Here is a 27190-nt window from a genome sequence, read left to right on the forward strand (position 1 = left end):
AGACACCTGTATGAGAACACTTCAAACAGAACACACAAATATCAAAGCATTTTTTTTTCATTATTCGATAACTTACTTTGATTGGTGTCCTCATCATTCTCATGTTCAGAATCTTCATTTTCCAGTCCCAGTTCCAGAATCTCTCGGCTCCTGTGGGGTAAACGAATAGAGTTAAATCACATTGAATATTTGACATGCAGGTCATTTTCTCAAGTGAGTCAGTGGCTCCTTCTCAATTAGGCTTTCCTTGATTCCTCACATCCTTCTCAAAAAGCATTGCAGAAGAAGCCAAGGTCAGAGGTGAGGAATGGAGAAAAGACAGTAGAGAAAGAGTCAGTGTAAACATGTCCATCCATTCCAGGGGAGTCAGTACCTCTTGCGGTCCATCTGTGTTGTGTCCAGAGTTGTCTGCTGGTTCATGGCTTTGATCCAGTAGATGAGGGCCTGGAAGACGTAGGCCACGTGTTTGAGAGAACACACATCCAGCACAGGCAGAACGTCAGAGTGCTCGTCATTATGGGAACGCATCAGAGACAGGGCGTAGTTCAGGAAGTCTCCCCGTGCTGACATCATCCCTTGACGCACTGTCAGCAGAGTGGCAGCACGTCTGGGAGGAAGAAACACACGTCAACACAGATAGTGACTTGAAATATAATCCATAAACAATTAGAAACGAGTGGCGGCCTATGAAACACTGCTGATTGCAAATAAAGCATTCTATTCCCCTATTTTGGGTTACACTTATTTTACCCAGACCTGCGTCCCTCCAAGGTGCGGAGGCTGGCTTCCTCGCGGGCTGTCATACGCTCCCTGCGGGCGGAGTGCTGCGAGGCGTGGAGGGGGTGGGATGGGTGTCCGGGGTCACCTGCTGAGGACAGGGCCGAGCCGTAACGCAGCTGAGCCTCTGTAGAGTCCATGATGGACACCATCCAGTTCCACGTAGGGATCAGCTTCTCCTCAACAAAGTTCTGGTGGTTTAACACACAGCTTGTTTCAGTCAGAACGTCAATACCACTTGTGTAGTGAAATAGTGAAAATGTGCATCTCATCAAAACAATTTGATTCACTTTATTCAGAAAGGTGTCTGTATTGCTTCTTATCCCATAGGTACAACATAATAATTACCATATAAAATACTTCCAGAACCACTTTGTTGACACCAACATGTTTCAATTTTCATTGAAAATAAGAATTTGTTCTTAACTGATTTGCCTATTTAAATAAAAGGTAAAATAAAAATTGGTAGGTAACAACGCAAATTTGTATTTCATTTTTTTTTTTGTTTACTAGGCAAGTCAGTTAAGAACAAATTCTTATTTACAATGACGGCCTAGGAACAGTGGGTTAACTGCCTTGTTCAGGGGCAGAACGACAGATTTTTACCTTGTTGCAAGATCGAATCCCCGAGCTGACCTTTCAGTTACTAGTCCAACGCACTAACCACTAGGCTACCTGCCGCCCCCTCAATTTGATCTGTGTGAGGGTCTGTGTCACCTGCAGGTTGACAGCATCCTGGTAGGTGAGTTTGACTGCAGCAGGGTACTGGGAGTAGACCAGATGGTTGTACTTGGGGATGAGGCTCATCAGGTCAGAGATCTGTCTGATGACGATGCTGTAGGCCCGGGCTAAGCTGGAGGCTGACGTCAGGTAGCTGGACGAGTTGGAGGCCTCCAGAGCTGCAGCCGCAGCGGCCGCGCTGGTGCTGATGGCACTGCTACGCCGCAGGTTGGACGGGTCGATGTAGATCAGACCGGTGGAGCTCGCTGCTGGGCACAGAGACATGAGCGTCAGCACAGACAGACCTCACCAACATTGTACATAGCAGAACATGACACCAAAAAACATCCCACTGAGTCAGTCCAATAAGCTCGTGATAGAATGATAAACAAAGGACATTTTAAATCATTGCAAGACTGTCCTAATGTAGTCCATCTTGGATGTGTCAATATGAAAGTGCTTGTGAGTACCGCCTAGATTGTGCATGTAGTAGTATTAGTACTGACCAGCGGGGGTAGAGGAGCTGGAGGGGGCGCTACCCGTGGCTCTCTGGCTGGGGGTGTTGCGTACAGCCCACTGCATGGAGCGTGGCGCCTGGGCAGCACTGTTGACGTGCGAGGCGGTGGTGGTCCTCTCCAAGGGCTCGTCCAAAAGGAAGGTCTCCTGGTCCACGTCGTCGCTCTGGCTGCTGCTGCTGTCCGAGTCGCTCGAGTCGTTGGACTGGGAGTCGTCCTCTGAAAAGAAGGCAGGGACACTGCTGGCACCTTGGAGGATAGGGATGGGAAGAGGAACAGGAGAGGAGGGATGGGGAAACAGAGGAGAGATCACTTTGAATGGCTGCTCACCTTGCCAGGTAGCGGGGGTGCAGGTTAGTGTTCCATACCACCACAAGACCAGATATCGCCACTGCTAGCTAGCTACCACGCTACATTGAGAGGCTCAACTCAAACAACGCTGCTTCTTGTTGTTCAAATTAGGCTAAAGTACCAGTTACACCAGGGCGCAGTTTTTCACCTATAGGACAGGAATAAGCACATAGAATTAAGTGAAGAGACTAATCATTGACTTTAATGGGGACTCTTGTTTTATTCCGTTTCCAGCTATGCATTTAATCCAATCTGATAGGCTAAATCCAGATCGATCAAGCTGAAACACTGGGCCCAGGGCATTGGTTCCATCATAGGTTTTATTTCTATTGTTTGTCTTATTTCTGAGTGATCTTAGTGTCTGAGGGGAAGAGACACCATAATTATAAATATTTCCTGCCATTTCAAACGCAATTACAACCACAAACAAAGAATGAAAGGGAAAATGGAGATGGACACCAGGGAGGAACCACACACCAGTTAGCAAGACTAAAGATAGTGATTAGTTTGTTATTCAGGGGGACACACCAACAAGACAGACTTGGGAGTAAGACATCATTAGTTGATGAGAACCATGGTGATGTGTAAGGATGGAGGAGGGCAATACTGTGAGAACTCCTTAGGATAAGCTATGTGTGCACCTCAAATGTCACTCTAGCCCTGACATATTATGCATTGTAGTAAAAAACAGCCCATACCAACACTTTGAAAAGCCAGGGACATTCTACTTCCTGCAAATGAAATACATTGAGTATTGAGTAATGATACTCGTGGAGTAATAAGCCCTAGTAGTAGACTAGTTTGTCTGCAGACTTAAGCCATGTTGTCAACAGTGGTAAGAACAATGTGACCTAAAATGATTTATTTTATTTTTTTTATCAAAAGGGCCTCTTCCCTGTTACTGGCTAGTGTGAGGACCAATCAAGACTGGTGATAATGTGACAGAAAAAGTTCGCCTGAACAGCAACTGAATATTAAAGAGGGTGGTGAGGCAGAAAGCAATTTCCATTTAGCAGTCTCCGGAACTCAGGTAGAATCGTTAAATGAGGTCATTTAGACGGGTGGCTGGCCAGAGGCCTCAAAGAAGAAAATTAATCAGGGATTTCAATTCAACTAAAATGACCAGGACTTAGTCTAAAATGTGAAAACAAAAGAATGGTGTGAATTATTAATACCTGCTTCGGAGCCGGCAGTTGCTGCGGTGACAACACTCCTCCGACCGCTGGCATTGTCCTGGTTGCTATGGTTACTCTCGCTGTCACTCTCCGTCTCCGCAGCAGCCAGCAGATCCAACTCCATGTCGCTTCCTAGAGAGGAAAGGACATCCCCCTCTTCAACCACCATCCTCATTATTACTAATCATTTGTAGAAAGATTGTAATATTCTACCACATTCGTGGTAGAAAAAAAGGTGGAGTCCAGTCTAGGTTCTCACCATCCTCATCATGTTCATCATGCTGTCCCTCTGCCTCAGCGTTCTCCTCTCCCTGTTCCTCTTGGTCTTCATGGTGATCTTCCTCACCGGCAACGCCCTCGACAACCTCTACCTGCCACAGACAAGAGGTAGACAGCTGGGAATCAGTACAGAGAAAGCACATTAAACTGACAGCAACCCTGATTACACCCAACACTTTGATCTTTGCTGCCCCCCCCAAGTGATATGTTCCTTTTCTAGTGAGACTCTTCACCTCTTCAACGTCAGCAGACACAATGTCATCCTGCTCCTCGTCTCGCCCTCTGACCGGCTGGGACTGGCTGCTGCGGCGAGGCTGGGGGTTCCTGATGATGTAGGACGATGCAGTCTGACTAGAACTGACACATACAGGCAAACAAGACCATTTGAGTTAACAATGCAATGTTTAAATCCAAGCCACTTTAAACCAATTTATACACGGCAGAAGTGTTTCACTAGATTACATTTTCCCCAGAGGAAGGTCACAAAGACCTCCAAATCAACAGAGCTGTGGTGGAAAACACAGTCTGCATGTCGGTCTGTGCGAATGCAGATTAAAACCACTCACTTGCTGGACTGGTCTGGGGAGGGTCTCGGTGGCAAGGGTTCCACAGAGAAGAGTTCCTCGCTGCCCTGCACGGCGTCGATGCTGGTGCTGGCCAGGGTGAAGGGGGCAGTGGGCCGGGCGATCCCCATCCTCACAGGCACGATGAGCGACTCCGCCACGTTGCACAGCTCCTCCACCGCATAGGGCAGCAGGGCCTGGAACACACGCCTGCACTTCCCAATGGGCTGGGGGATGAAGTTACTGGACGAAACAACGAGAAAAGAGATTAGATGTCAACTGGAAGTATCAAATCAGTCCTTGCCGCTATGTTTATATTCACCTAGGAGTGGGGAGCAGTACAATACAAATAAAATGTGTTTAAATCCACTAAAGGGCTAGTCCAGTCCTTTAAAACCACCTAAACTAAAGGACTAGCCCTATACAACAGGAAAATGGAACTCTGGATTTGGCACTCATACTTTTTCTTTTTGGACGAAGCCATCTCGACGCTGAGGATGACAAACACCCTGGCCACGGAGCGCAGGAACCTCCTGGTGACGACGACGGCCTCCTCTCTCCGGCCAGGAGTGTACTTGTTCTGCAGCTCCTTCACCAAGGTCCCCAGCAGGGTGTCAATAAACTACAGGAGACAACAGAGAAGATTCAGAGACTGTTAACTAATGCACACAGACCACCTTCAGGTTTACTCCACATAGTTAGAACACCTAGAGGGATAATGTTGCACTTGCCACATAGATAGGAGGTGGTTTACCCTCTGGGCAAGTTTCTCTGACACAAATGTAATTCTCGAATGAAATAGGTGGAGTCCAGGACTAGGCTTAATCTGTGTGAGAATCCGACCCAGAAAGAGGACTTCTGTAGGTGTTACAACTGTAGTTGACTGACTCCTGAAGCTCTGAGTAATTTAAGGGGGGATAGACTGACCCGACTTACTGTAATGTCAGGGGCACACTTGACAATGAGGCAGTGTGTGAAGCAGTCCAGGCGGATGGTGCCACTCTGCTGGTTCAGGTACACCTGCTCCTCCGGAAGGAGATGGGCGATACGGCTGCTGGCACTCAACCTAGAACACACAACCAGGACGCCAGAGTTAAAGGTGACACTACTAAGAGGACTCGTAACTGGTAAAACAGCTGCTCATCCGATATGGTACATTTCCTGAAGAAAATGTGCATGCTTGCTTCAGCTGTCTAAAATAGTTAAGGTAATGGAAGTATAAATTGGACACAGAAGTTGGAGGGATGGCGGGATAAAAAGAAAGAGGTTGGAGGGTTGGACAGAGAAGTTTGAGAGGTGACACTAAGCTGGCCAAGGCAAGCAGGGCTAGAGAACTCACGGGTCTTTATTCTCCTGGGATCCGAACATTATCATGGACTTCAGAGCATTCCAGTCCTGCAGCACCCTCTCCAGGGCTAGCTGGGCGAAGCGTGGAGGTTCCAGGTCATGGTCCGGCATGTCAGAGTCTGACACACAGGGAGGATAACCAACCATTAGAATTGTCTCTTAGAATAGAGAATTGATGCGAATGAAAATAAACATTGAGCCATCACGCTAGACTTTCAGTGTTCCTTGAAGTGAAACCAGGCCTGACAACAGTAGTAAACCTCCACCCACCTTCAGCATTGGCAGCCTTGCGGTTCCTGTCCTCTCTGATGCGAGGGGGCCGGTACTGGCAGTGCTCCACACTCTGCCTAGCAACAGTCTGCACCAGGAACAGAAGGATATGCTCCCCCCTGTTGGCCAGCCAGAGAGGAAAGGAAAAACACGTTACTAAAGCCCCCGAAAAAACACCTTACATATTGAATGAAGAGAACCAACATTGGATTTAAAAACAATACGTGTTAACAATGAACAGAAAAGACAGCCCACAGTCAGTCAGTCGGTGTGTGTGTTTACCGGCTGTTTGGACTGGTGACCAGGTTAGTGGTGGTGAGCAGTCTGTACAGCAGGTCCAGGCGAGCAGCTTTCTGTCCGGCGATCAGCGTCTTACACTTACACTTCTCCCAGCAGTCACAGTACGCAGTGGGAGAGGTCCTCTTGAGTCTGGGGAGAAAGACATTAAAGGCCTGGTGCAAATCCCCTGTATCAGAAGCAGTGATGCATTACAACAGTATAAAACCGGGATGTAAGTAATAAAATCCACTAACACCAGGATGAAGAGTGAAGTACATACTTGCAGTCGTGTCCTTTGTGACACACCCTGGCGCACTCAGTGCAGCAGCAGAGAGACTCCAACAGGCCGCAGGTCCGGCACTCAAAGATATCCTAGATGGGACAGAGAGTAAATGGTCAGCAAAGATTCCCATCTGTGAAAAGGCAAACCAGTGTGAACGGCTGACTCATTTGTTGTGCGTGTTGCATTGTCCTCCCAAGTGACCCACTTGGTGTGTGTGTCCCTCACCTGGTTGATGTGTTCAGCGCCTGTCCAGGTGAAGCTGCAGGTGTCGTTGCAGCAGAGGACGTAGAGAGGAGAGTCGTCAGGGTTGGTTCCCGTGGGACAAATCATCTCCATGAACACAGAGTCTGCTTCCACCTTCTCAGTCATGCCGGGGTCTCCCACTACACAACAGGTTTTGCAACGGAATATTAAAATCTGGATTTTGGTAGTATCGGCGTAATTAAAAAAAAAAAATTCTGCTCTCCTTAAACACAGCACATATATAAATCACTTCTTCATGTATAGATTAATGACTGCAGATGGCATTACATCAACATGTCAGCGTATATATTCATTAGTAGTGCAGTCAAAGTCTCCTCTTCCTCAACTAAAGACATGAACAATGTAGTGATGTACCCTTGGCCATTTTCTGAGCAGCCTCCAGAACAGTAATGGCAGCTGGGTAAGCTCTCCCGCTGACTGCCAGCATGAACGGGGTCATTCCACGGGCATCCCTGTCAAACACACAGTTTAGCAACAGAAAGTGGGGAAGGGGGACAAACAAGAGAAAGCATCTTTTGAGTTTGAGAGCAATAGTTTAGTTCAGTATTTTAATGAAACAAGGCATTACTGTGTTATAGAATTAAAAAGGCTTGCCCAGACCCACTGGCCTTATCTCGCAATCTCATCCAAATCACACCTGCCTCTATCATAAACAAAACAAACGAAGAATGGAATGCTACTTCCATTTTTTTAAAGAAAGAAAAAAATAATGTGTCTTTACTTGGCGGATAGCAGCTCGCGGAGGTGTGGCCTGAGAACCATGCTGTCACACATCAGTTTGAGGATGAGGTGGGCGTTGGCCTTGCGGTCTTTAGACTCCACCACCGAAGGCTCGGAGGAGGGGCCTGGGGCAGGAGGAGAAACAGAGAATTAGATGACATTTAGTATCACACAGGCTAGGTATTTGACCTGGTATAGTGGTGGAGTAGCTAGCTAGATGTGGTTGTATCAAAATAGGTACCTGACCTGGTATAGTGGAGGTGCTGGGGCCCTGGCTGGTCCCTGTTGAGGCTGTGGTGAGAGATCCCACTGCAGGGGCCAGGATGAAGTCTATGTCACCATCTGGGTCCATGGGAGGGGGGTCAGGCACCCAGCTGGGAGGGGCGATAGGTGGGGACACAGGGTCCTGGTGGTCGCTGGAGGAGGGGCCAGACTCGTGACGGCCAAGCCCCGCTGCTCTCAGAGAGCGCCTCATCATCTCCCTCAGACGCAGCCTGCGCCAGACAAAACACACTTAACAGGTTACATGAGTGGTGGAAAGACAATGAGACTGGCATGTAGACATTAATGGGCACCGAGATAGTGTTCTTGGTCTCAAGTGTCGTAAATGGCATCCTGACAGGAATTCTGACAGATTTTCTAATTGGAAAAAAGCCAATAGGCTCAGTAATATTATTTCACTTCTTGTGCATTATGGAACAATCAGTTAATATAATCCAGTTCTTTAGTGTTTCTCATCGTGAACATGTACCCTGAAATAAAATAGTCAACTTAAAAACAGTACACTTAGATTTGTATAAGTTAGTCACCCTCTGCTGCTAGAAGAGCCCGTCCTGTTCCCAGAGCTGTTGCTAGACACCACGGAGATTGCGTTGGCGATGGCCTCCACTGCTGACAGTCTCTCTGCAAACGTATTCCTCTCAGACCGTTCAGCTTCTGGAAAACACCAGCCCAACAGTTACCACACATATACAGACACAGGGAGACAGAGAATGATGAAATAATGGAAGGCAAACGGGAGACGGGAAAGATAAGAGGATGGCTCAAAACTGACACTGCAACTTTGGAGAGTTCAGGAGTCTTGACGCTGGGTTAACCGCACAGAACTTTCAGATTGGAATATATTGTGTAGAACAGATATGATTGTCTTTCAGGTCGAACTCCATTTGTTTGACTTTGCAAGGTTTCATCTCGCTGTATACACCACCCAGCACTCTAGCCGTGGTTTACCTTCCTCCTCCTTGGTCTCCTTGTTGCTGACGGGGAAGCAGACGGAGACGCAGGCGTGGAGGATGTTGCGGTTGCCGTCGCAGCGGTGGCCCAGGAAGGAGTGGAGAACGTGGGGACTCTGCTCCAGGAGAACAGCCTGCTCCAGGTTGACCAGGTACTGACGACAGGCATCAAAGTCACAACGCAGCACGTGCTGCATCAACGTCTGCTTCTGGAAACAAGTTGAACAACGTTATTTAAAGCGCATCAGCACAGCGTATCAATACACTTTACAGCGGGAATAAAGACATGCAAAATACAAAAGCATTTAGTTGTCAAAAGATCACAGTAAGGGACAGTGTCTTGGGTTAAAAACAGTATTTTGCTAGGCTAAAAAGCACTTTCAATGTAGATCCTATATTGAGCATGTTTTTTCTAGAAGTAAGCTCAATCTAGGGAAACCTGTGAAAGTTATGATCCTCCCAGTAACAAATTGACCATCAACTAAATAATCCCCATTGACCTATTAATGATTTTTCTAACCTCCACAGCTAATATGATAATAGCAGCTTTCTTCTTGATGGTTGAATTGGTGGGGAGGTTGGCCAAGGAGTGTACCCCCATGCCCAGGCTGGCGATGGGCGGCAGGTCCAACCACTCAGGGTCTCGGATCCCGCCCATACAGTCTTTGGCCATTGGGTAAATTGTGCCGTTTCCATCCCGAAGGATGACTGGAGAGTCCTGGTAATAAAATGATGAAAATCTAAATGTGCTTAGAAAAATGGAGAAATTGTTGGATATGCAATTGCCTACACAACCTTTTCGCAATACATGAAGCATGGCTATATTAGAAAAGGTTGTATTGAGTAGCAGAGAGGTGCTGACCTGTCCTGCGGTGAAGATTGCTACATTGCGTTCACTCTGCCCCAGGAAGGCCAGGTTACTGGTGGGGAAGTTATTCTCCTGCTCTGCTTTGCCTGTGGCCAGGTCAAAGATACAGTACCTCACCCAGTTACCAGTCTTCAGCACTGCGTGAACTCCTGAAGGGGCAGACAACACAGCAAGTCAGAAATACACATAGAATTCATTAATATCCGCACTTAAACATTATCGGCACCAACATCAATTACTACATTGTATTGTTAACCAATGTCTTACCTTTGGAGTCAACATTCACAGCCAGAATCTCAGCCTTCTCTGGGATGCAGAGTTTTTTAGGTGTACGCTGGAAGCAATCTGGAACTTTTGGAGTTCCACCAGTTTTTACCACCTGTTGATTAAAAGGCACCAGCTTTTAGACAAACAACATTTATACAACAGATGTAATACTACAATGACAGATACTTTTATTATAAAATTGTGCTTAGATTCATTAAATAATTGCACAAACATTAAACCATCAATGAAAACATTTCATTGATGGTGGCACAGAAAGCGCGCGCTCAACAACTACACTATACTGTTACAAGTATGTGAGTAAGTGAGCGTCCAATAGTCGTACCTGTAACTCGTCTATTCTGAGCAGCCTACAGTCCTGCAGCAGTGAGGAGGGGTCAGAGTCAGTGATGGGAGCTGGAGCACTAGTCTGACTCGGCTGTGTGCTCACGCTGCTGGACGTCCCTGGAAACTTCACAGCTACATACGCACCGTCCACTTTCAGCACCTGAAGTTAAAAGACGGAGCTGTTGCAAATAGGGCCGTCGTGAAGAAGCCACAATAACACAACGAACAGACAATCCACAGGATACAAAATATTTTACTACAGCTTTGAGTTCTGCTCTTAGGCATTTCTTTACATGTCAATGAAAACAGAAATATTAAATTACTCTAAAAAAATATAGACTAGAAGATTCAAGAAATAACAAATATGTGATAAAACATGATATTTTACAGTGTTAATAAATACAAAACAATGGCGTCTATCCCCCAGCCTGCCAGAGTGTGTTAGGGTCTGATCCCTTCCTGTAGCCACACCCACCTTTCCCACAGGGACGTTTTTAACATCCTCCACAAACACCACTTCCCGAAGAGGCCACTGCTCCTCGTTCACCTTCTCCTCCTCTTTGGGAGCCGGGGTCGAGCGTCTTCGTTCTGTAAGGGAAGACGACACGTTAGGATATTTATACAACAGCAAGCAGACCAGACCTGGGTTAACAAACATGTAAAATACTTGGTGTGCTTGATTTAGCTTGTCCGCTGTGCAAGATGGGCAGGGTTTGCACTTTCAGCACTAATCTATTGGGGTTCCATTGTACCAGGCAAGCTAAAAATAGTATTCAACCCTGGTCTCGTAAGCCGATATGGCAGATTCCATTATCAGAGAACTAGAGACAAACAAGATATATTTATATACATTTTTAAAAAGTATATAAATATAAAGAGACCTGCAATTGCCACACCATTCATTTCAAAGGCAAATGAGTCATGATAATATTAGAGCAAGACAGAGGTTAGTATAATAGCTGGTAATGTGACATACTGTAGGGCAGCGAGGCACTGCTAGCGATGGAGGAGGTGTCACTGCAGGTGGAGGCCGGGGAAGGAGGGGGGCCCATCTCAGTCTTTACCAACTCCGGCTTGCTCTCCGTTCTAAGGAGAGAATGGGTAGGACTGAGTTCATGAGTGTTGGAGACGAGGGCCATTCATTTACATTTGTAGTGGCTTAAAAAGGGAACAGCTGGACCCAATTCACTCCCTACCCCTTCCCGTTGGGCCTAACCCTTTGATATTTGCAAATCTGCAAACATAGAAGGGTTAGGGCAAAAGGAAAGGGGCAGGGAGCGAATTGAGACCAGCTGCTCTCTGAAATGGAAGCTAACTCACTTGATCTCCTGTGTCTTGATGGTCTTGTCCATGTTCTTGAGGCTCTCTGGTGATCGCAGCTGGAACCTGCAGCTGTCGTTCATGTTCCAGACAGACTCAAGGAGCAGTCCCACCTTGGGGATCCCAGCGTTGACTGAAAAGGCAACAGCACCGGCGTGGTAGAGGGGGTTATTCCTCAGGCACACCTGGAGAGAGGACACAAACACCTGTTCACATTCGTTCAAAAGCAGTGTACGCAACAGACATCCAACCGGATTCACAGGTGCAGAGAACAAAAACATTTCAGGATGAAGAAAGGAACATTTATACACAGGGTTCTAATGCTCCCATAGTCTTGGTTTTATGTTATGTTTTGTCACCTGCGTTCCCACGGTGATGTTGGGTATTGAGGAGATGCCGGCACTCGACTTTGGCTTCTTGTTCTTGGCTCTAGCCTTCTCAAGCATCTTTTTCCGTTGACTAAAAGGCACAACACCCCTGAGGAAACACAAACATTTCAAAACATAAACCACTAACAGCCATCTTAACCTTCTTGCACGCATAGATCTCTCAAGGACTGAGTTCTACATTTGCACTGGACATTTGAGTAGAGCGAGGGCCTCTGGCCAGCCACTGCCTGAGTTCAACCAGTAATTGTTATTTTTCAAATACTTTAGCTGCACTTGATTGAGCTTGCTTGGCACAATCCCAGTGCAAATCCAGCCAATCTGGCACTTCAGGAAAGCTCAATCAAAATGCAAACTATTTCAGGAAAAACAATACCAAAAAACAAATACCATTTGAACCCAGGTGTGCCATTGTCCGAGAGGAGAGGATTAACTACTGTAACTCACCACCAGTACAGGCTGCTCTCCAACTGGGCGCAGGTGTAGAGGGCACAGCAGTGCAAAGACACAATGCGCTCCCCCTGCAGCTCAGGGTAAGCCTGGGCACTGTGCTCCAACTTGGACGCCACGCTGCTCAAGGTGTCATCCATCCAGGTCGCCACCTTATTGGTCTCTGTGGCCACGGTGGCTCTGATGCTGTTAGCAGACAGCAGGGTGATCTTCTCATTGGTCAGGCCCAGGAAGGACACTCGGGGGTGGCGGATAGAAGGGTTCTGATTGGAAGAGTTGATTTAAAAATAGATATAGAAATATACACACACATACAGTTGAAGTCAGAAGGTTACATACACCTTAGCCAAATCCATTTAAACTCAGTTTCACAATTCCTGACATTTAATCCTAGTAAAAATTCCCTGTCTTAGGTCAGTTAGGATCACCACATTATTTTAAGAATGTGAAATGTCAGAATAAGTTGAGAGAATTATTTATTTCAGCTTTAATTTCTTTCATCACATTCCCAGTGGGTCAGAAGTTTACATACACTCAATTAGTATTTGGTAGCATTGCCTATAAATTGTTTAACCTGGGTCAAATGTTTCAGGTAGCCTTCCACAAGCTTCCCAAAATAAGTTAGGTGAATTTTGTCCCATTCCTCCTGACAGAGCTGGTGTAACCGAGTCAGGTTTGTAGGCCTCCTTGCTCGCAAACGCTTTTTCAGTTCAGTCCACAAATTTTCTATAGGACTGGGCTCTGTGGATGGCCACTCCAATGCCTTGACTTGGTTGCCACAACTTTGGAAGTGTGCTTGGGGTCATAGTCCATTTGGAAGACCCATTTGTAACCAAGCATTAACTTCCTGACTGATGTCTTGAGATGTTGCTTCAATATATCCACAATTTCCCCTCCTAATAATGCCATCTATTTTGTAACGTGCACCAGTCCCTCCTGCAGCAAAGCACTCACACAACATGATACTGCCACCCCCTTGCTTCAAGGTTGGGATGGTGTTCTTTGGCTTGCAACCCTCCCCCTTTTTCCTCCAAAAATAACAATGGTCATTATGGCCAAACAGTTCGATTTTTGTAGTCTGCCGTAGTCTGGCTTTTTTATGGCGTTTTTTTAGCAGTGGCTTCTTCCTTGCTGAGCGGCCTTTCAGGTTTGGCGATATAGGACACGTTTTACTGTGGATAGACATTTTTGTACCCGTTTTCTCCAGCATCTTCACAGGGTCCTTTGCTGTTGTTCTGGGATTGATTTGCACTTTTCGCACCAAAGTACGTTCATCTCGAGGAGACAGAACGTGTCTCCTTCCTGAGCAGTATGACGGCTGCGTGGTCCCATGGTGTTTATACTTCTGTACTATTGTTTGTACAGATGAACGTGGTACCTTCAGGTGTTTGGAAATTGCTCCCAAGGATGAACCAGACTTGGAGGTCTACAATTTTTCTACAAGAGGTCTTGGCTGATTTCTTTTGATTTTCCCATGATGTCAATCAAAGACGTACTGAGTTTGAAGGTAGGCCTTGAAATACATCCACAGGTATACCTCCAATTGACTCAAATTATGTAAATTAGCCTATAAGAAGCTTCTAAAGCCATGACATCATTTTCTGGAATTTTCCAAGCTGTTTAAAGGCACAGTCAACTTAGTGTATGTAAATGTCTGACCCACTGGAATTGCGATACAGTGTCTGCCCGTAAACAATTGTTAGAAAAATGACTTGTGTCATGCACAAAGTAGAGGTCTTAACCGACTTGCCAAAACTATAGTTTGTTAACAAGAAATTTGTGGAGTGGTTGAAAAACTTGTGTTAATGACTCCAACCTAAGTGTATGTAAACTTCCGACTTCAACTGTATGTATGCATATATATACACATTTTAGAGGTCGACCGATTAATCAGGGCCGATTTCAGGTTCATAACAATCGGTGTTTTTGGAAAGCGATTGTGGACGATTTTTATTTTTTTTTTACCTTTATTTAACTAGGCAAGTCAGTTAAGAACACATTCTTATTTTCAATGATGGCCTAGGAATGGTGGGTTAAGTATGCCCAATTTCAACTGCCTGCTACTCATCCCCAGAAGATAAGATATGCATATTATTAGTAGATTTGGGTAGAAAACACGCGGAAGTTTCTAAAACTGTTTGAATCATGTCTGAGTATAACAGAACTTATGTAGCAGGCAAAACCCTGAGGACAAACCATTCAGATTTTTTTTTATTTTGAGGTCACCCTCTTTTCAATGAGTTTTCATTGGGATTCCAGACTTGCTTGCAGTTCCTACCGCTTCCACTGGATGTCACCAGTCTTTAGAAATTGGTTGAGGTTATTCCTTTGTGTAATGAAGTACGGCCATCTTGAACGAGTGTCACTTCATGTGTACTGTTTGATACATGTGTGATTTCATTAAATTTTGATTTATAGGAATTTATTTGAATTTGGCGCTCTGCATTTTCTATGGCTTTTGGCCAAGTGGGACGCTACCGTCCCACATATCCCAGAGAGGTTAAAATCAATACACAAGTGTATATATTTTTAAACCTGCATATTCAGTTGATATTGCCTGCTAACAGGCCTCCCGGGTGGCGCAGTGGTTAAGGGCGCTGTACTGCAGCGCCAGCTGTGCCACCAGAGACCCTGGGAGGTCCGTGGGGAGACGCACAATTGGCCTAGCGTCGTCCGGGTTAGGGAAGGCTTGGCCGGTAGGGATATCCTTGTCTCATTGCGCACCAGCGACTCCTCACGAAATTGGGGAGAAAAAGGGGTAAAATTCACCCCCCAAAAAATTGCCTGGTAACATAACATTTAACTAGGGAAATTGTGTCACTTCTCTTGCATTCCGTGCAAGCAGACAGGGTATATGCAGCAGTTTGAGCTGCCTGGCTCGTTGCTAACTGTTTGAAGACCATTTCTTCCTAACAAAGACCGTAATTAATTTGCCAGAATTTTACATAATTATGACATAACATTGAAGGTTGTACAATGTAACAGCAATATTTAGACTTAGGGATGCCACCAGTTAGATAAAATACAGAACGGTTCTGTATTTCACTGAAAGAATAAACGTTTTGTTTTCGAAATGATAGTTTCCAGATTTTACCATATTAATGACCTAAGGCTCGTATTTCTGTGTGTTATGTTATAATTAAGTATATGATTTGATAGAGCAGTCTGACTGAGCGGTGGTAGGCAGCAGCAGGCTCGTAAGCATTCATTCAAACAGCACTTTCGTGCGTTTGCCTGCAGCTCTTTGCTGTGCTTCAAGCATTGAGCTGTTTGACTTCAAGCCTATCAACACCCGAGATTAGGCTGGTGCAACCAGTGTGAAATGGCTAGCTAGTTAGCGGGGTGCGCGCTAATAGCGTTTCAATCGGTGACGTCACTCGCTCTGAGACGTCACTCACTCTGAGACCTTGAAGTAGTTGTTCCCCTTGCTCTGCAAGGGCCGCGGCTTTTTTGGGGCGATGGGTAACGATGCTTCGAGGGTGGCTGTTGTCGATGTGTTCCTGGTTCGAGCCCAGGTAGGGGCGAGGAGAGGGACGGAAGCTATACTGTTACACTGGCAATACTAAAGTGCCTATAAGAAAATCCAATAGTGAAAGGTATATGAAATACAAATGGTATAGAAATAAAATAGTCCTATAAATCTTATAATAACTACAACCTAAAACTTCTTACCCGGGAATATTGAAGACTCATGTTAAAAGGAACCAACAGCTTTCCTATGTTCTCATGTTCTGAGCAAGTAACTTAAACGGTAGCTTTTTTACATGGCACATATTGCACTTTTACTTTCTTCTCCAACACTGTTATTTGCATTATTTAAACCAAATTGAACAAGTTTAATTATTTATTTGAGGCTAAATTGATTTTATTGATGTATTACATTAAGTCAAAATAAGTTCATTCAGTATTGTTGTAATTGTCATTATTACAAATAAATCAAATCGGTGTCTGCTTTTTTTGGTCCTCCAAAAACCAGGGTCGGCGTTGAAAAATCATAATCGGTCAACCTCATATATATATATACATACACACACACACATTAAGGTGGGTTTGCAAATAAAACGTGTGTTTGAATTTAAACACTTATTTGCTAAGTAGTCCTCAGGAGGAGAGTTAGTGTTCTTAGTGTACAGCACTGGTCTCTGATAAATCATTTGAATTTATTTGATAAAGGCTGCTGCTGAATCCTTCACATTTTTCATGCAATCAATCCTGTTGGCTTGTTGTACAGTACTGCTGTTTACCTGTGTGTTTCTGTATGGTTCTGGTTCACTCCACTTCCACTGGTAGAGTTCCCCCTTAGAGCTCACTGCCACCAGCTCAGAGAACAAGGACCCGATGCTCACAAACTTCACACCATCCTGGACCAAAAACACCAACAGAAACATTACTTAGAAATATTTGCTAACCTGATCTGTGCACATTAACCCAAAACAATATTGAGCATATAGACCTAGCGAAAACTATTAAAACATATCGATGGAAATAAACCAAGTGAGAAATCCATTAACGTGATAATGAATGCTGTCATGTTCCCTGAACAAGCTTTATTGACATCACATCTGAATGAACACCAAAAAGAGTTGACCTTCCCATTAATCAAATTATTCTATCAACCAATCGATCAATGTCCCTATTCTCCCACCTTGTCAGGCCACCACTGCAGCTCCTCGCCCAGAGAGACAGGGCTCTGGACAGGGATGTTCTTCTTGTCCAGGCTGGGCTCCCCCTCACGGCTGGTGGAGCCCCTCTCCGTGTCAAACGAGGCCCCATCCAGCCACCTCCGCTCCCGCAACCTCAACACAGACTCACGCTCACGCAACAGCTCTGAGTCACGCTCTAAGGGAAGAAGGAGAACTGGTATGGCAATGGGGTCACACCAGTGGGATAAAAGTAAGCCACTCTCTGGGGAAGACCCGTCAACAAATTAAAGAGATTTATTTTTAGAATTATGCAAATAAGAGGGTTTTGGCAGTAAAAAGGTGAAAGTTAGTTAATAGTGGTGTCTGTCTGCACACTCACATGTTAAAATGTGAGGTAGGAAGACAGGTCAGGATAGATTAGAGATAGACATGCATTACAAGGGAGAGGGTTTATCCTACAGCATACGGCTGCAGTAGAAAGTGGTGCCTGTAATGACAGGGTCTAGCGGGCCTTTCTCAGAGGGCTCACTGAAGAACAGGTATTATGGCCATGCAGCACACATTCACAACACCACACACATTCACAACACCACATCCACATGGGCTTTGCCGACAGGTTGAAAAGGAAAGACTAGCATTGGCTTTAACTATATACCTCAACTATCAGAGAACTAAAAGCATATACTATACATGGTAAAAAGTAATCTTACTTCCATTTAGGTAACTTGTTACTACAACTATTATTATATAGGAAGAGAAATGTGATTTCAATCTCAACCTCCTGACTACAGAAGAGGATGATGGTCCCTAGGCAGCAGCTCTTAGTGCCATGTGGTCAGTTACCTCGCGAGGAGCCCAGACGGGACAGGGAGGAGCGTCTGAAGGAGGGGTAGCCAAAGTAGCTGATGTCCTCAGAGAACATGGCGTCAGCATCGATGATGACACTGGGGTGGGCTGAGTGGATGTCAGCGTCCAGCAGGGACATCAGGTCCTCTGTAAGGTCCAACACAAAAGAGAGGGATGTTTATGACATGACTATTATTACTGTCCATTCAGGCAAGGGTCAAACCCATAGATTAAGAGAGACTTTTGCATTTAGAATTTTTGGGACAACTCCATTGGTTCCACAAATGTAGCAAATACCATCTACATAAAGCTTTCGCATAACCCCCTTAAACCAGACCAAACTGTTTAAGAGCCCTCTGCTCATTCATACAAAGCTGCCATGCTGAGTCTCTTGCAATAGAGATTATCTTAATGAGACAAAGCTATAGAATACACATCAAGGGTGAAATAAAGTGGTACCTCCAGGGAGGTAGGACTCGCTGGCTGTGTCATCGCCATCGTCACCGTCCTCATCGTCTCTGCTCAGTAGGTTGTTGACGGCCAGGTTGACATCCAGGTTGGTCCTCTGGAGCTCCCGGATGATCACACTCCTAGACTTCCCCTGAAGGACCACCTGAGCCTGGGGAAGAGGGGAGGCAACATGAAGATCACCACCCAGAAATCAACCATGTTGTGACGGTGGTGACTGAACACCAGAGAGAAGAGAAGGCCATGTGTTGAGGACCTTGTTATAATTAACGAGGGGCTCTGGTCAAGCAATAAAAATCGGTCAAATCTGATTTGTTAAGTGTTTCTTTAAAATGGTATATTCAGTGATAAAAACTCTCATACGGTGGGTTCACTACCAGAATTTAAATCAATGTAGTTGAAGACAGACACTGGGTCTAACCTGGGAGATGAGTTCCTCTGGGATGACCGAGGCAGGGATGACAGGCTGGGGCTGGCTGCCCAGGAGACCAGAGCCCCGGTCCCTCCCTGTGCGGATCACCCTGGTCTGACGTCTCGAGTCCCTGGCAGCTGTAGACGACCTCCCAGAGGAGCCTCCACCACCACCTCCACTGACAGCTCCTCCTACACCTCCTCCCCCTGCACCTCCTACACTGCTGCTGCCACCGCCACCACCACCACCTCCTCCTCCTCCTCCACCTGATCCACCGTTCACCCCGGAGCTCCAGCGACTCCTGTTATAGCACAAGGCGAAGGTCAGGCACAGCAGTCAGCCACACAGCAGAAACTCTCTCAAATCAACACACGGCTGCCTGCCTGCGCACTGGATTAGCAATTAACCGTGGGACAGCTGGCTTTCACAGAGAGTGCAGAGGTCCTAGGGTATTTATGCATACAGCAATTTGGAAGTATAGTTTGGTAGCAAATGTCTTTTGTCATTTTTGAGAGATGAATTTGACCACATTAAATCTCATAATTAAGGGGCCAGTAAAGTAAGAAAAAATAAGGTGGAAAAAACAATGGAGGATGGTAGATTGCTTTCACCTAATGTCATTCAAAATCAGCCCACAGCACATTTCTATCAAAGCTCAATAGGCATTTTATGTTTATGCCTTTAACCTCAGAGCTGCTGCTGCCTTGGTTTGAAAGTCCCAATTTCCAGGACAACTCTGTGGTACAAGGTCTGATTCTGACTGCACCATCTCATTTTACATGGACAATACCTGAATCCTGGATAGTAATAATGCCTTCAGCTGTCCTCCTGCAGCAGTCTTTGTCTAGGCCTAAGTGGCGCTAATGCACATGAAGCCGTATAACGACTTTACCCGAGAGTGTCTAGGGGAGGTTTTTCCTGAGGGCCCTTACTGCCAGAACTTACCCAAGGGTGTTGCCTGCCAGTCTGCCCAGTGTGTCAGAGCCAGACAGGAACCAGGGAGGATCACTAGTCCTGCCTGGCCTGGAGCTCCTTCCTGTCCCTGAACCACTGCCACTCAACTTTGAACTGGAAACAAAAGACGGGAAGACGGGAGATCAGATCAGTTACTACATACCTAGTAGTCCCACATGGGACCAAAGATTAAGAAGACAACCTGGGAGTGGAAATCCCAGGTTGTGGCCCATGTCTAGGGCTTTTACATTTTTATGTTTAAGGTTAAAACAACAGGGGAATAGAGGCTAGCAGGGCAACACCCTCGGGAATCAGAATTGGCTGCAACTCGTTCCGCCTTCAAGACATCATTTTTAAAGGTTCTTGTTTTTTTTTTTTTTTAGGGCTGCGATTGCTAACTCCTACAATAAGAATATGATCGGAGTGTAGTGTTAAATGTGATGTCTATTGTACATAGATGTATGAATTTGCTGCAGTCTACATTTAATTAAGTAAATTGCATTACATACTTGCCATCAAATCATGAACAACACCTGAGACTGACCATAATAGCATTGTCCTGTCTGAGATTCAAACCCATGACTCTTTTGTACACAGTATCTCAATATATTGTGAATTGCTTCCCAATGAAAGAATGCAGATAGATTTTACTATTAGGCATTTTAGCAACACACAAAATATAGAAGTGTTTTATTTAGCAACTGAGTATAGTAAACCTAACAATTAATTGTGTAGACTTCTGCAGAAATAAAATATAAATTACCTGTAAAAATGTACATTTGTTTACCATTTATTACACAAGTATGACACTGTAAAAACTTGAAATACATAGTGCGGAGTGTGACTGGATAGTATTCCGAGTGGAAGCTTTGTTCAGTCAGCTGTCAAAGTTACTGATTGAAAATGTGCAGTGCTCGTTTCCACAGTAAGGCTTTCCAGTAACCCACAATGCAGCTGACTGCAAAGCTATTACCATCTAAAACCATCTCATTTTCTTTTGAAAAGTTCAGCTTATTTCACCGTGCCAGGCAACAAAGCATGTGCTCTGCAGAAAATCTTAAAGTAAACCAGTCACATTCACCAGTGTTTCTCAGACTGAATCACTTGCATGCTTTGCAACTAGAGGGCCTAGTTCACGGTTTGACGCTGTTCTGCTGGTAAGACATATGGTATCAATGAAACTCACAAATGCAAGCTGGCCACCACCACAAACCCTAGAAACAGCTAAAAAGGCATTCTTGCTCATACAAAATAAAACAAAGAAAAGCAAAGAGCAGATACATAAATGCAATTGGCTTTCAGAACGCGGCCTAGATTTCCTAAATGCTAAGATACCATTGCGAGCATTGTTTTGCCTAGTTTTTTGGGGGACAATAAATTGCAGAAAGGGAATAAAATACAAATGACTTATCTATAAAACATACATTTCCCATGATGCAAAACACCTTAACACAGTCAACACTTTCTGGTCTTTCATTTGTCATAGTGTGTTAAGTGACCAAGTAATAACATAATGAAACAGTTCTACTAGTAGGCCTAAGTACTTAGTAAGACCTCAGTGGAACTCAACTCGCAGGACTCACCATTGCTAGGCTTCAGCATGCAGGAGTCAAGGAAGACAAAATATCTTGCCGTGTTTTGTAAATGCAGATCTAAAACACTCCTTATTGTCAATTCTGCTCGGCTTCAGTCAGGGTTCGCTCAAAATCAAGAATGTAAAAGGACTCATTTTGTGCTTCAGTTGCACTTCTCCACTCGGATGAAATATCTTTGCTCTCTCATTGGATCGCCAGACAGCGCTATGACTGATGTGATGTGTTCGGTACTTTCCTCCGGTGTAGTATTTAAAGTAACAAGTTACAAAGCAAGATTAACATCAAGCAAAACATTAGGAAATGTAGCTGGCTACATTCTTTCTATGACAAACCTTACAAATATGATGGCCACCCATCGTGTTTTGCAAAGAAATACCTAACTAATTTACTAGCCAAATAGCTTTGCACTTCTGTGGTCATATGATGAAAAAATTATACAGAATGTGTTGCAATAATGTATTTTGTGTGAAGAAAAACTACGTAGTTGCACACCCCTTATCACTCAACTGAAGCAAAAAAAACACTTGACTTTTAATATAAAAACGCAGGTGAAATGGTTTAAAACGCAGATTTTGTTATGGTATATGTTTTGAAAATGCCGATTTCTGAAAGCTAATGCAACCCCTGGTATTGAAAGTTCTCTTAAAGTCCATTAGGATGAAACTATTTTCCTAGTGTAAACAGTCTCACCCATCGTTGCCATCTGGTTTGGTCAGCTCCAGACGATCAGGCTGGACAGCAAAGCTGATCCGACACACACGTCCATCCTGGAAAGAAAGAAATTACCGCATATTATCAAAACAGAAAAGGTGATGGCATGTCACACAAAAGACTGCACTAAAATATTTATTTATTTATTAATTCATGGTGCTCCTATTCATTAAAAAAAATGTAAGCGAAAACGACTTTTTTCCCCAAAAGTAGTGCATTGTATAGGAAATAGGGTGCCATTTGAAGTCACAATCTCCGTCAAAAATGTAGAGGCAGTACAGCTCAAATGTTATTGATTGTAATATACATAAATCCTTTGATGTTACCTCAAGCAGAAAGCCAGCATGGTTTGGTCCAACTACACACTGTTTTAAGGTGGCCTGCTCCAGCAGGTTGAGGTGTGGATGACTGCATTAGAGACAGACAATGTAGTGAATGTTAACATGTAGAAAAGCTATAAGATCGCTATACATGTGTGGAGTGTGGTCCCCGCTGAAAGACATAGCTGAATAATACATTTGCTGATAATTCCACAGTTAAAATTTAAAAAATATTAATGTCTTACCTGTTAAAGTTGTATTTGTTGAGTTTCTCCGACACTTCACGAAGTCTGTTAAGTATAAAAATTAAATAAAAAAACATTGACAGTGAGATCGTTCATTTCCGTTCACGGTGTGAATTTGTGCAATTAATGGTCTGGAAATCAATGGCCAATAAGGACATTTCTACTAGTCTGTACTCTGTGTAGACTATAACGAGCATGGCATCTGCTTACATGACGTTAACAAGAAGTCCAATGAGAATCTCAAATACATGAATGCTGATGACAACAGTATCAAAATGACTCACCAGCTGCATAAAAAACACATTAAATAACAATAAAGTTAAACAGTTAGAGCATGGTGTGTAAAACCATATGCACTGCATTGGGACTGTTGCCTTCACTCACGCAGAGGATACTAGTGGGCAGGTCATTCCCCCAGTCAAAGAAACAGGGCATGTGCGGAGCTACATCCAACAGAGGAGGCATCAGTACTATTGTGACCATTCTTTTTAGTACAAGTTAGCAGTTAGTATTTAGTACAACTCCAAGTCCATAACTGTCACCATCATAGACCAGCAAAATCTTTGATTGTAGCGATGTTTAAAAAACATGTCACGTAAAACATGACAGGCTGACAGCTTTACTTCTTGTTTCAGCTCTAGCATCTATTCTCTCAATGACTGAACTAGGCGCATGCCTTACTCGTTTTGCCTGCTATGAAATGACGGGTCAAATAGGGTCAACAATTGTTTAAACAGAGCTTCAACTGCTATAGGCTACACTACTAAAAGCATTGATTCTAATTCTAATGGCTTAAATACAACAATGGTTGTTGACAGGAAACAGGTGAAGTGAACAAACATTTTATTAATCCATTTACTCAAGGGAGCAAGTCAATACACAAAGGCTGTTATCATACAAAAAGTATGCCACAGAAAGTGGACAAATCTTTTCAAAGATGCAATATTACCTGTTGCAAAGGGAGGAAAGGATATCAGACAGTTGCATGCAAGCTGTAAGGGGTGAAAATGTAAGTAATAGGCCTACGCCAAATGACATTTCCTGTCAAGCAAGCCCAGTGGAAAAGCCAATGGATGGCAATAACTTAAAAGGCATGGCCCGTCCGGTTGTCCAGCGACAGTAACCAGTCCCTCTGCAGAAGATAAACAATGAGCCAGCAACACTGTCTTGATATATGAGGCACACCATCCAGAGCCATTAATAACCAACATCAACAGGACAGAAGGGCTCCTTTAGTCTGCAAGAAATGTGTTTGTGTATACTAAACCTAATTTCCCCTCCTAACCTGTACAAAAATAATAAATATTGTTCTAGCCATGTGGGTCAGAGAAGAATGTGTCCTCAGCCGGGTCATGAAAAGACATCCTAAACAGTCGAGGCACGAGCAGTCCATAAGACTGGCATATTGTGAGTCACAACCTACTCTTGTAAGCAAATATCTTATTTATTTGGGATAAAAGTATGCCTCTTAACAACCATGGTAAGAAACACCTCTTTGGTAAGACAAACAACTGCAGTTGAGCAGTAGGAGGATATATTAGCACATGGTGACAATATAGCAAATGTGAATGCATGCCATTGCCTGTGCTAGCAGCTTGTAAAAGATATGGCTTACTTGGGGATTGATTGTCATTACACATTAGCCAATTCTATCGCAAGATGAGTGAACATGATTGTATTAGGAACCAGTCAAGTCCACTGAACCATCTTGGTCAATGAGGCCCAAGCAGGTGGTCAACGGTACAGACCCTGGACTCTAGACAAGTACAAAATCCTTGCTTCAAATGTCATATCCTGGATTTTAATTCAAGGTCATTCAAGATGTGCTTTTCCAACGTCCCAATCTATGTCTTAAAGTAGAATGGCCCATTAATCAGTTCAATCTCAATGGATGATAGAAATAGGTTTACTATAAATCACCTGCAGAGCAAAATGCAGGTCACAATACACAGTCAACTGTTCATAGCTAGTCCTTGCCTCTCTTAAACTAACGTCTGTAAAAATGTGTTGTAACTTAAAGGCCAACACCACCACTTTTTTATTTGTCCAGCATATATGTGAAAACGGCGCATTTCTAAGTTTTGTCCTTATAAAATAATAAAGTTAAAAAGTTCTAGCTATCCGATGACATCAGTGATTCAAGGTGACATGGGGACCAAGAAAATACACCCTTGGCCTAGAAACTCGTTGCAGGTTTTGAAAATCATTATTTTTTACTTTTAATCTTACCTGCAATCGTCACAGAGAAGCATTTTTAGGACCTTTATACTTTTAAACCACAGATCATAGAAAAGCGCCGTTTTCTCATACTGTAGATTAAGAATATGAGGTTGAAAACGAGTTTATGTTTATTCACGAGGAACAATAGTTGGACGACTAACGTTAGTTAGCTAACTAACGTCGGTGGTTGGCTAGATTATTAAATCGAAGCAAATAAGCAATCCAATGTTAGCTTACAATTGGTTGGCTGGATAACCGTACCTTACTAGCAAGCAAACATACTAGCACAAGTGTGGCTAGTTTAGCTAACGTTATCTAGCAATGACTAGCTAATACATTAGCTAGCTTATTAGCCACTTAACTAACTAGCTACATCTTCAATGGTTCCATTGAGCTAGCCAGCTGGATAGTCGACAATAAGATATCCAAAGGGTAGTTGACATAAACATACAATGTCAAATGCAACAAAAAAAAAAACAATGACGGATCATTACAATGCCTTAATCACTGACGTTCCTTATTTTTTCCCCCCATCCCCCAACCCGCATTGTCCGTCTCAACTTTGACCATCGGCCAATCATTCCAGGCAGAGTCAGAGAACGAAAGAAACAGCTCCGTTAACTGCTGCTAGCTATGGCTAACTAGCTTGTTAGCCTAGCAGGCTAGCTAACGTCGTTAGCTACGTTGAAGAGGCTTGTTCAAGATGCCGGGCCTTGCTTCAAGTACGGTAATGTGGTCGAAAATTGCTTGATTGAAATACACATGACAATATGAATATTGCTTCGAAACAAATAGATAATCGTCGGGTACCACACCATACACATATATATTGATTAGAACCCTTATTTTCCACGCCGCAACAAATACCTGTCATTGAGCTGGTCCTCAGTCCCGGGCAACGGGTGAACCACGAAGTGTATGGATGTCATGGATCCAATCCAAATTAACACACAAATGTGTCAAGTGTGTAGGAAATGTTATTTTCTCGATATCTGTATATGTAAGGATTCATGTAAATATTTTATGACAAAAAAATCCCGAGCTAAGAACTACAGCCTCCTCACCCACATGCCGCCATCTTAACTCTACCAAGCTTTTTCGTTCTGTATGTTGATTAACCTTAGCACACACGAAAACTGGACGCTGGTTGGACCTGAACAGAAACAGGGAATATGTTAAACGGAACGGGATTGGTTTAAAGAAGAAAGGCAATGAAGAGAAAGGAAATGAACATTTCTAGACGTCTAGCTCGTGCTATTTTAAAATTTTTATTGGATTGTGATAAGTCTATTGGATAGAAAGCAATAGTTTCATGATCTATGTTTTGTTAAAGACATGGTCTCTATAACATCTTTATATACATTGGTTGCCAATTTTGCCAACAGTCTATCAAGTAAGACAAAAAGAGTTCCCCCAGGGACACTGTCTGGAGCCTCTCCCTATTATAGATCTCTAAATCTACCCTAAATAAAAAATGAACAATAAAATAACACCAAGGGTTCACTCAGAGTTTGAGTGTGTATTATTTGGGTATTTTATTAGGATCCCCATTAGCTGTTGCGAAAGCAGGAACTACTCTTCCTGGGGGTCCAAACAAAACATGAAACGTAACACAGAATGACATAATACAAAACATCAATAGACAAGAATGTGTTCATATATGATGTCTAGGATTAGTAGACTACAGTTTAAAGGAAATTGCTACTGTTTTTTTTATATATATATATATATATATTGGTGCTGATGCAAGAGGTAGGATAATTATGGCAATCTCCTCTCCTAGAATCAAATCAAAGTTTATTTGTCACGTGCGCCGAATACAACAGGTGTAGGTAGCCAATGTCCGGGAGCACTGTCTGGTCGGCCCAATTGAGGTAGTATGTACATGAATGTATAGTTAAAGTATCTATGCATATATGATAAATAGAGAGTAGTAGCAGCGTGAAAAATAGGGGTTGGGAGCACACAATGCAAATAGTCCGGGTAGCCATTTGATTACCTGTTCAGGAGTCTTATGGCTTGGGGGTAAAAACTGTTGAGAAGCCTTTTTGTCCTAGACTTGGCACTCCGGTACCGCTTGCCATGCGGTAGTAGAGAGAACAGTCTATGACTGGGGTGGCTGGGGTCTTTGACCATTTTTAGGGTCTTCCTCTGACGCCGCCTGGTGTAGAGGTCCTAAATGGCAGGCAGCTTAGCCCCAGTGATGTACTGGGCCGTACGCACTACCCTCTGTAGTGCCTTGCGGTCAGAGGCCGAGCAATTGCCGTACCATGCAGTGATGCAACCAGGATGCTCTCGATCTTGCAGCTGTAGAACCTTTTGACGATCTGAGGACCCATGCCAAATCTTTTTAGTTTCCTGAGGG

The 27190-nt window shown here is 44.0% G+C and overlaps 1 protein-coding gene across 50 annotated transcripts in view; it reads right to left on the bottom strand.

Moving 5' to 3' along the window:
* LOC110485245 (E3 ubiquitin-protein ligase UBR5) overlaps positions 1-25963 on the bottom strand; it is a 47986-nt gene extending 22023 nt beyond the window's left edge. For 10 of the 50 annotated variants that reach the window (XM_090194278.1, XM_090194259.1, XM_090194276.1 and 7 more), the window contains exons 1-40: positions 25693-25963; positions 22606-22650; positions 22367-22448; positions 22020-22096; positions 19726-19848; positions 18790-19081; positions 18360-18519; positions 17898-18047; positions 17057-17268; positions 16656-16772; positions 12409-12674; positions 11935-12052; positions 11576-11760; positions 11232-11341; positions 10731-10843; positions 10254-10415; positions 9911-10022; positions 9638-9792; positions 9296-9493; positions 8774-8984; positions 8353-8479; positions 7790-8037; positions 7545-7668; positions 7178-7275; positions 6785-6942; positions 6557-6648; positions 6280-6426; positions 5998-6116; positions 5720-5846; positions 5317-5446; positions 4842-5002; positions 4384-4623; positions 4051-4174; positions 3798-3909; positions 3539-3670; positions 2004-2261; positions 1495-1763; positions 757-968; positions 374-607; positions 77-150 (exon numbers count right to left, since the gene is read on the bottom strand). In XM_090194278.1, coding sequence (XP_090050404.1) covers positions 77-150; positions 374-607; positions 757-968; positions 1495-1763; positions 2004-2261; positions 3539-3670; positions 3798-3909; positions 4051-4174; positions 4384-4623; positions 4842-5002; positions 5317-5446; positions 5720-5846; positions 5998-6116; positions 6280-6426; positions 6557-6648; positions 6785-6942; positions 7178-7275; positions 7545-7668; positions 7790-8037; positions 8353-8479; positions 8774-8984; positions 9296-9493; positions 9638-9792; positions 9911-10022; positions 10254-10415; positions 10731-10843; positions 11232-11341; positions 11576-11760; positions 11935-12052; positions 12409-12674; positions 16656-16772; positions 17057-17268; positions 17898-18047; positions 18360-18519; positions 18790-19081; positions 19726-19848; positions 22020-22096; positions 22367-22448; positions 22606-22650; positions 25693-25754 — 6136 coding nt within the window. In that variant the 5' untranslated portion in view covers positions 25755-25963. Of the gene's footprint in view, positions 1-76; positions 151-373; positions 608-750; positions 969-1494; positions 1767-2003; positions 2262-3538; positions 3671-3797; positions 3910-4050; positions 4175-4383; positions 4624-4841; positions 5003-5316; positions 5447-5719; positions 5847-5997; positions 6117-6279; positions 6427-6556; positions 6649-6784; positions 6943-7177; positions 7276-7544; positions 7669-7789; positions 8038-8352; positions 8480-8773; positions 8985-9295; positions 9494-9637; positions 9793-9910; positions 10023-10253; positions 10416-10730; positions 10844-11231; positions 11342-11575; positions 11761-11934; positions 12053-12408; positions 12675-16655; positions 16773-17056; positions 17269-17897; positions 18048-18359; positions 18520-18789; positions 19082-19725; positions 19849-22019; positions 22097-22366; positions 22449-22605; positions 22651-25692 lie in introns of all 50 variants that reach the window. The other 40 variants (XM_090194277.1, XM_090194255.1, XM_090194274.1 and 37 more) reach the window with 9 other exon arrangements.
* Positions 25964-27190: the final 1227 nt, after the last annotated feature.

The sequence above is a fragment of the Oncorhynchus mykiss genome, chromosome 2, assembly GCF_057628025.1.
Source record: "Oncorhynchus mykiss isolate SJ-2025 chromosome 2, ASM5762802v1, whole genome shotgun sequence".
Lineage (NCBI taxonomy): Eukaryota > Metazoa > Chordata > Actinopteri > Salmoniformes > Salmonidae > Oncorhynchus > Oncorhynchus mykiss.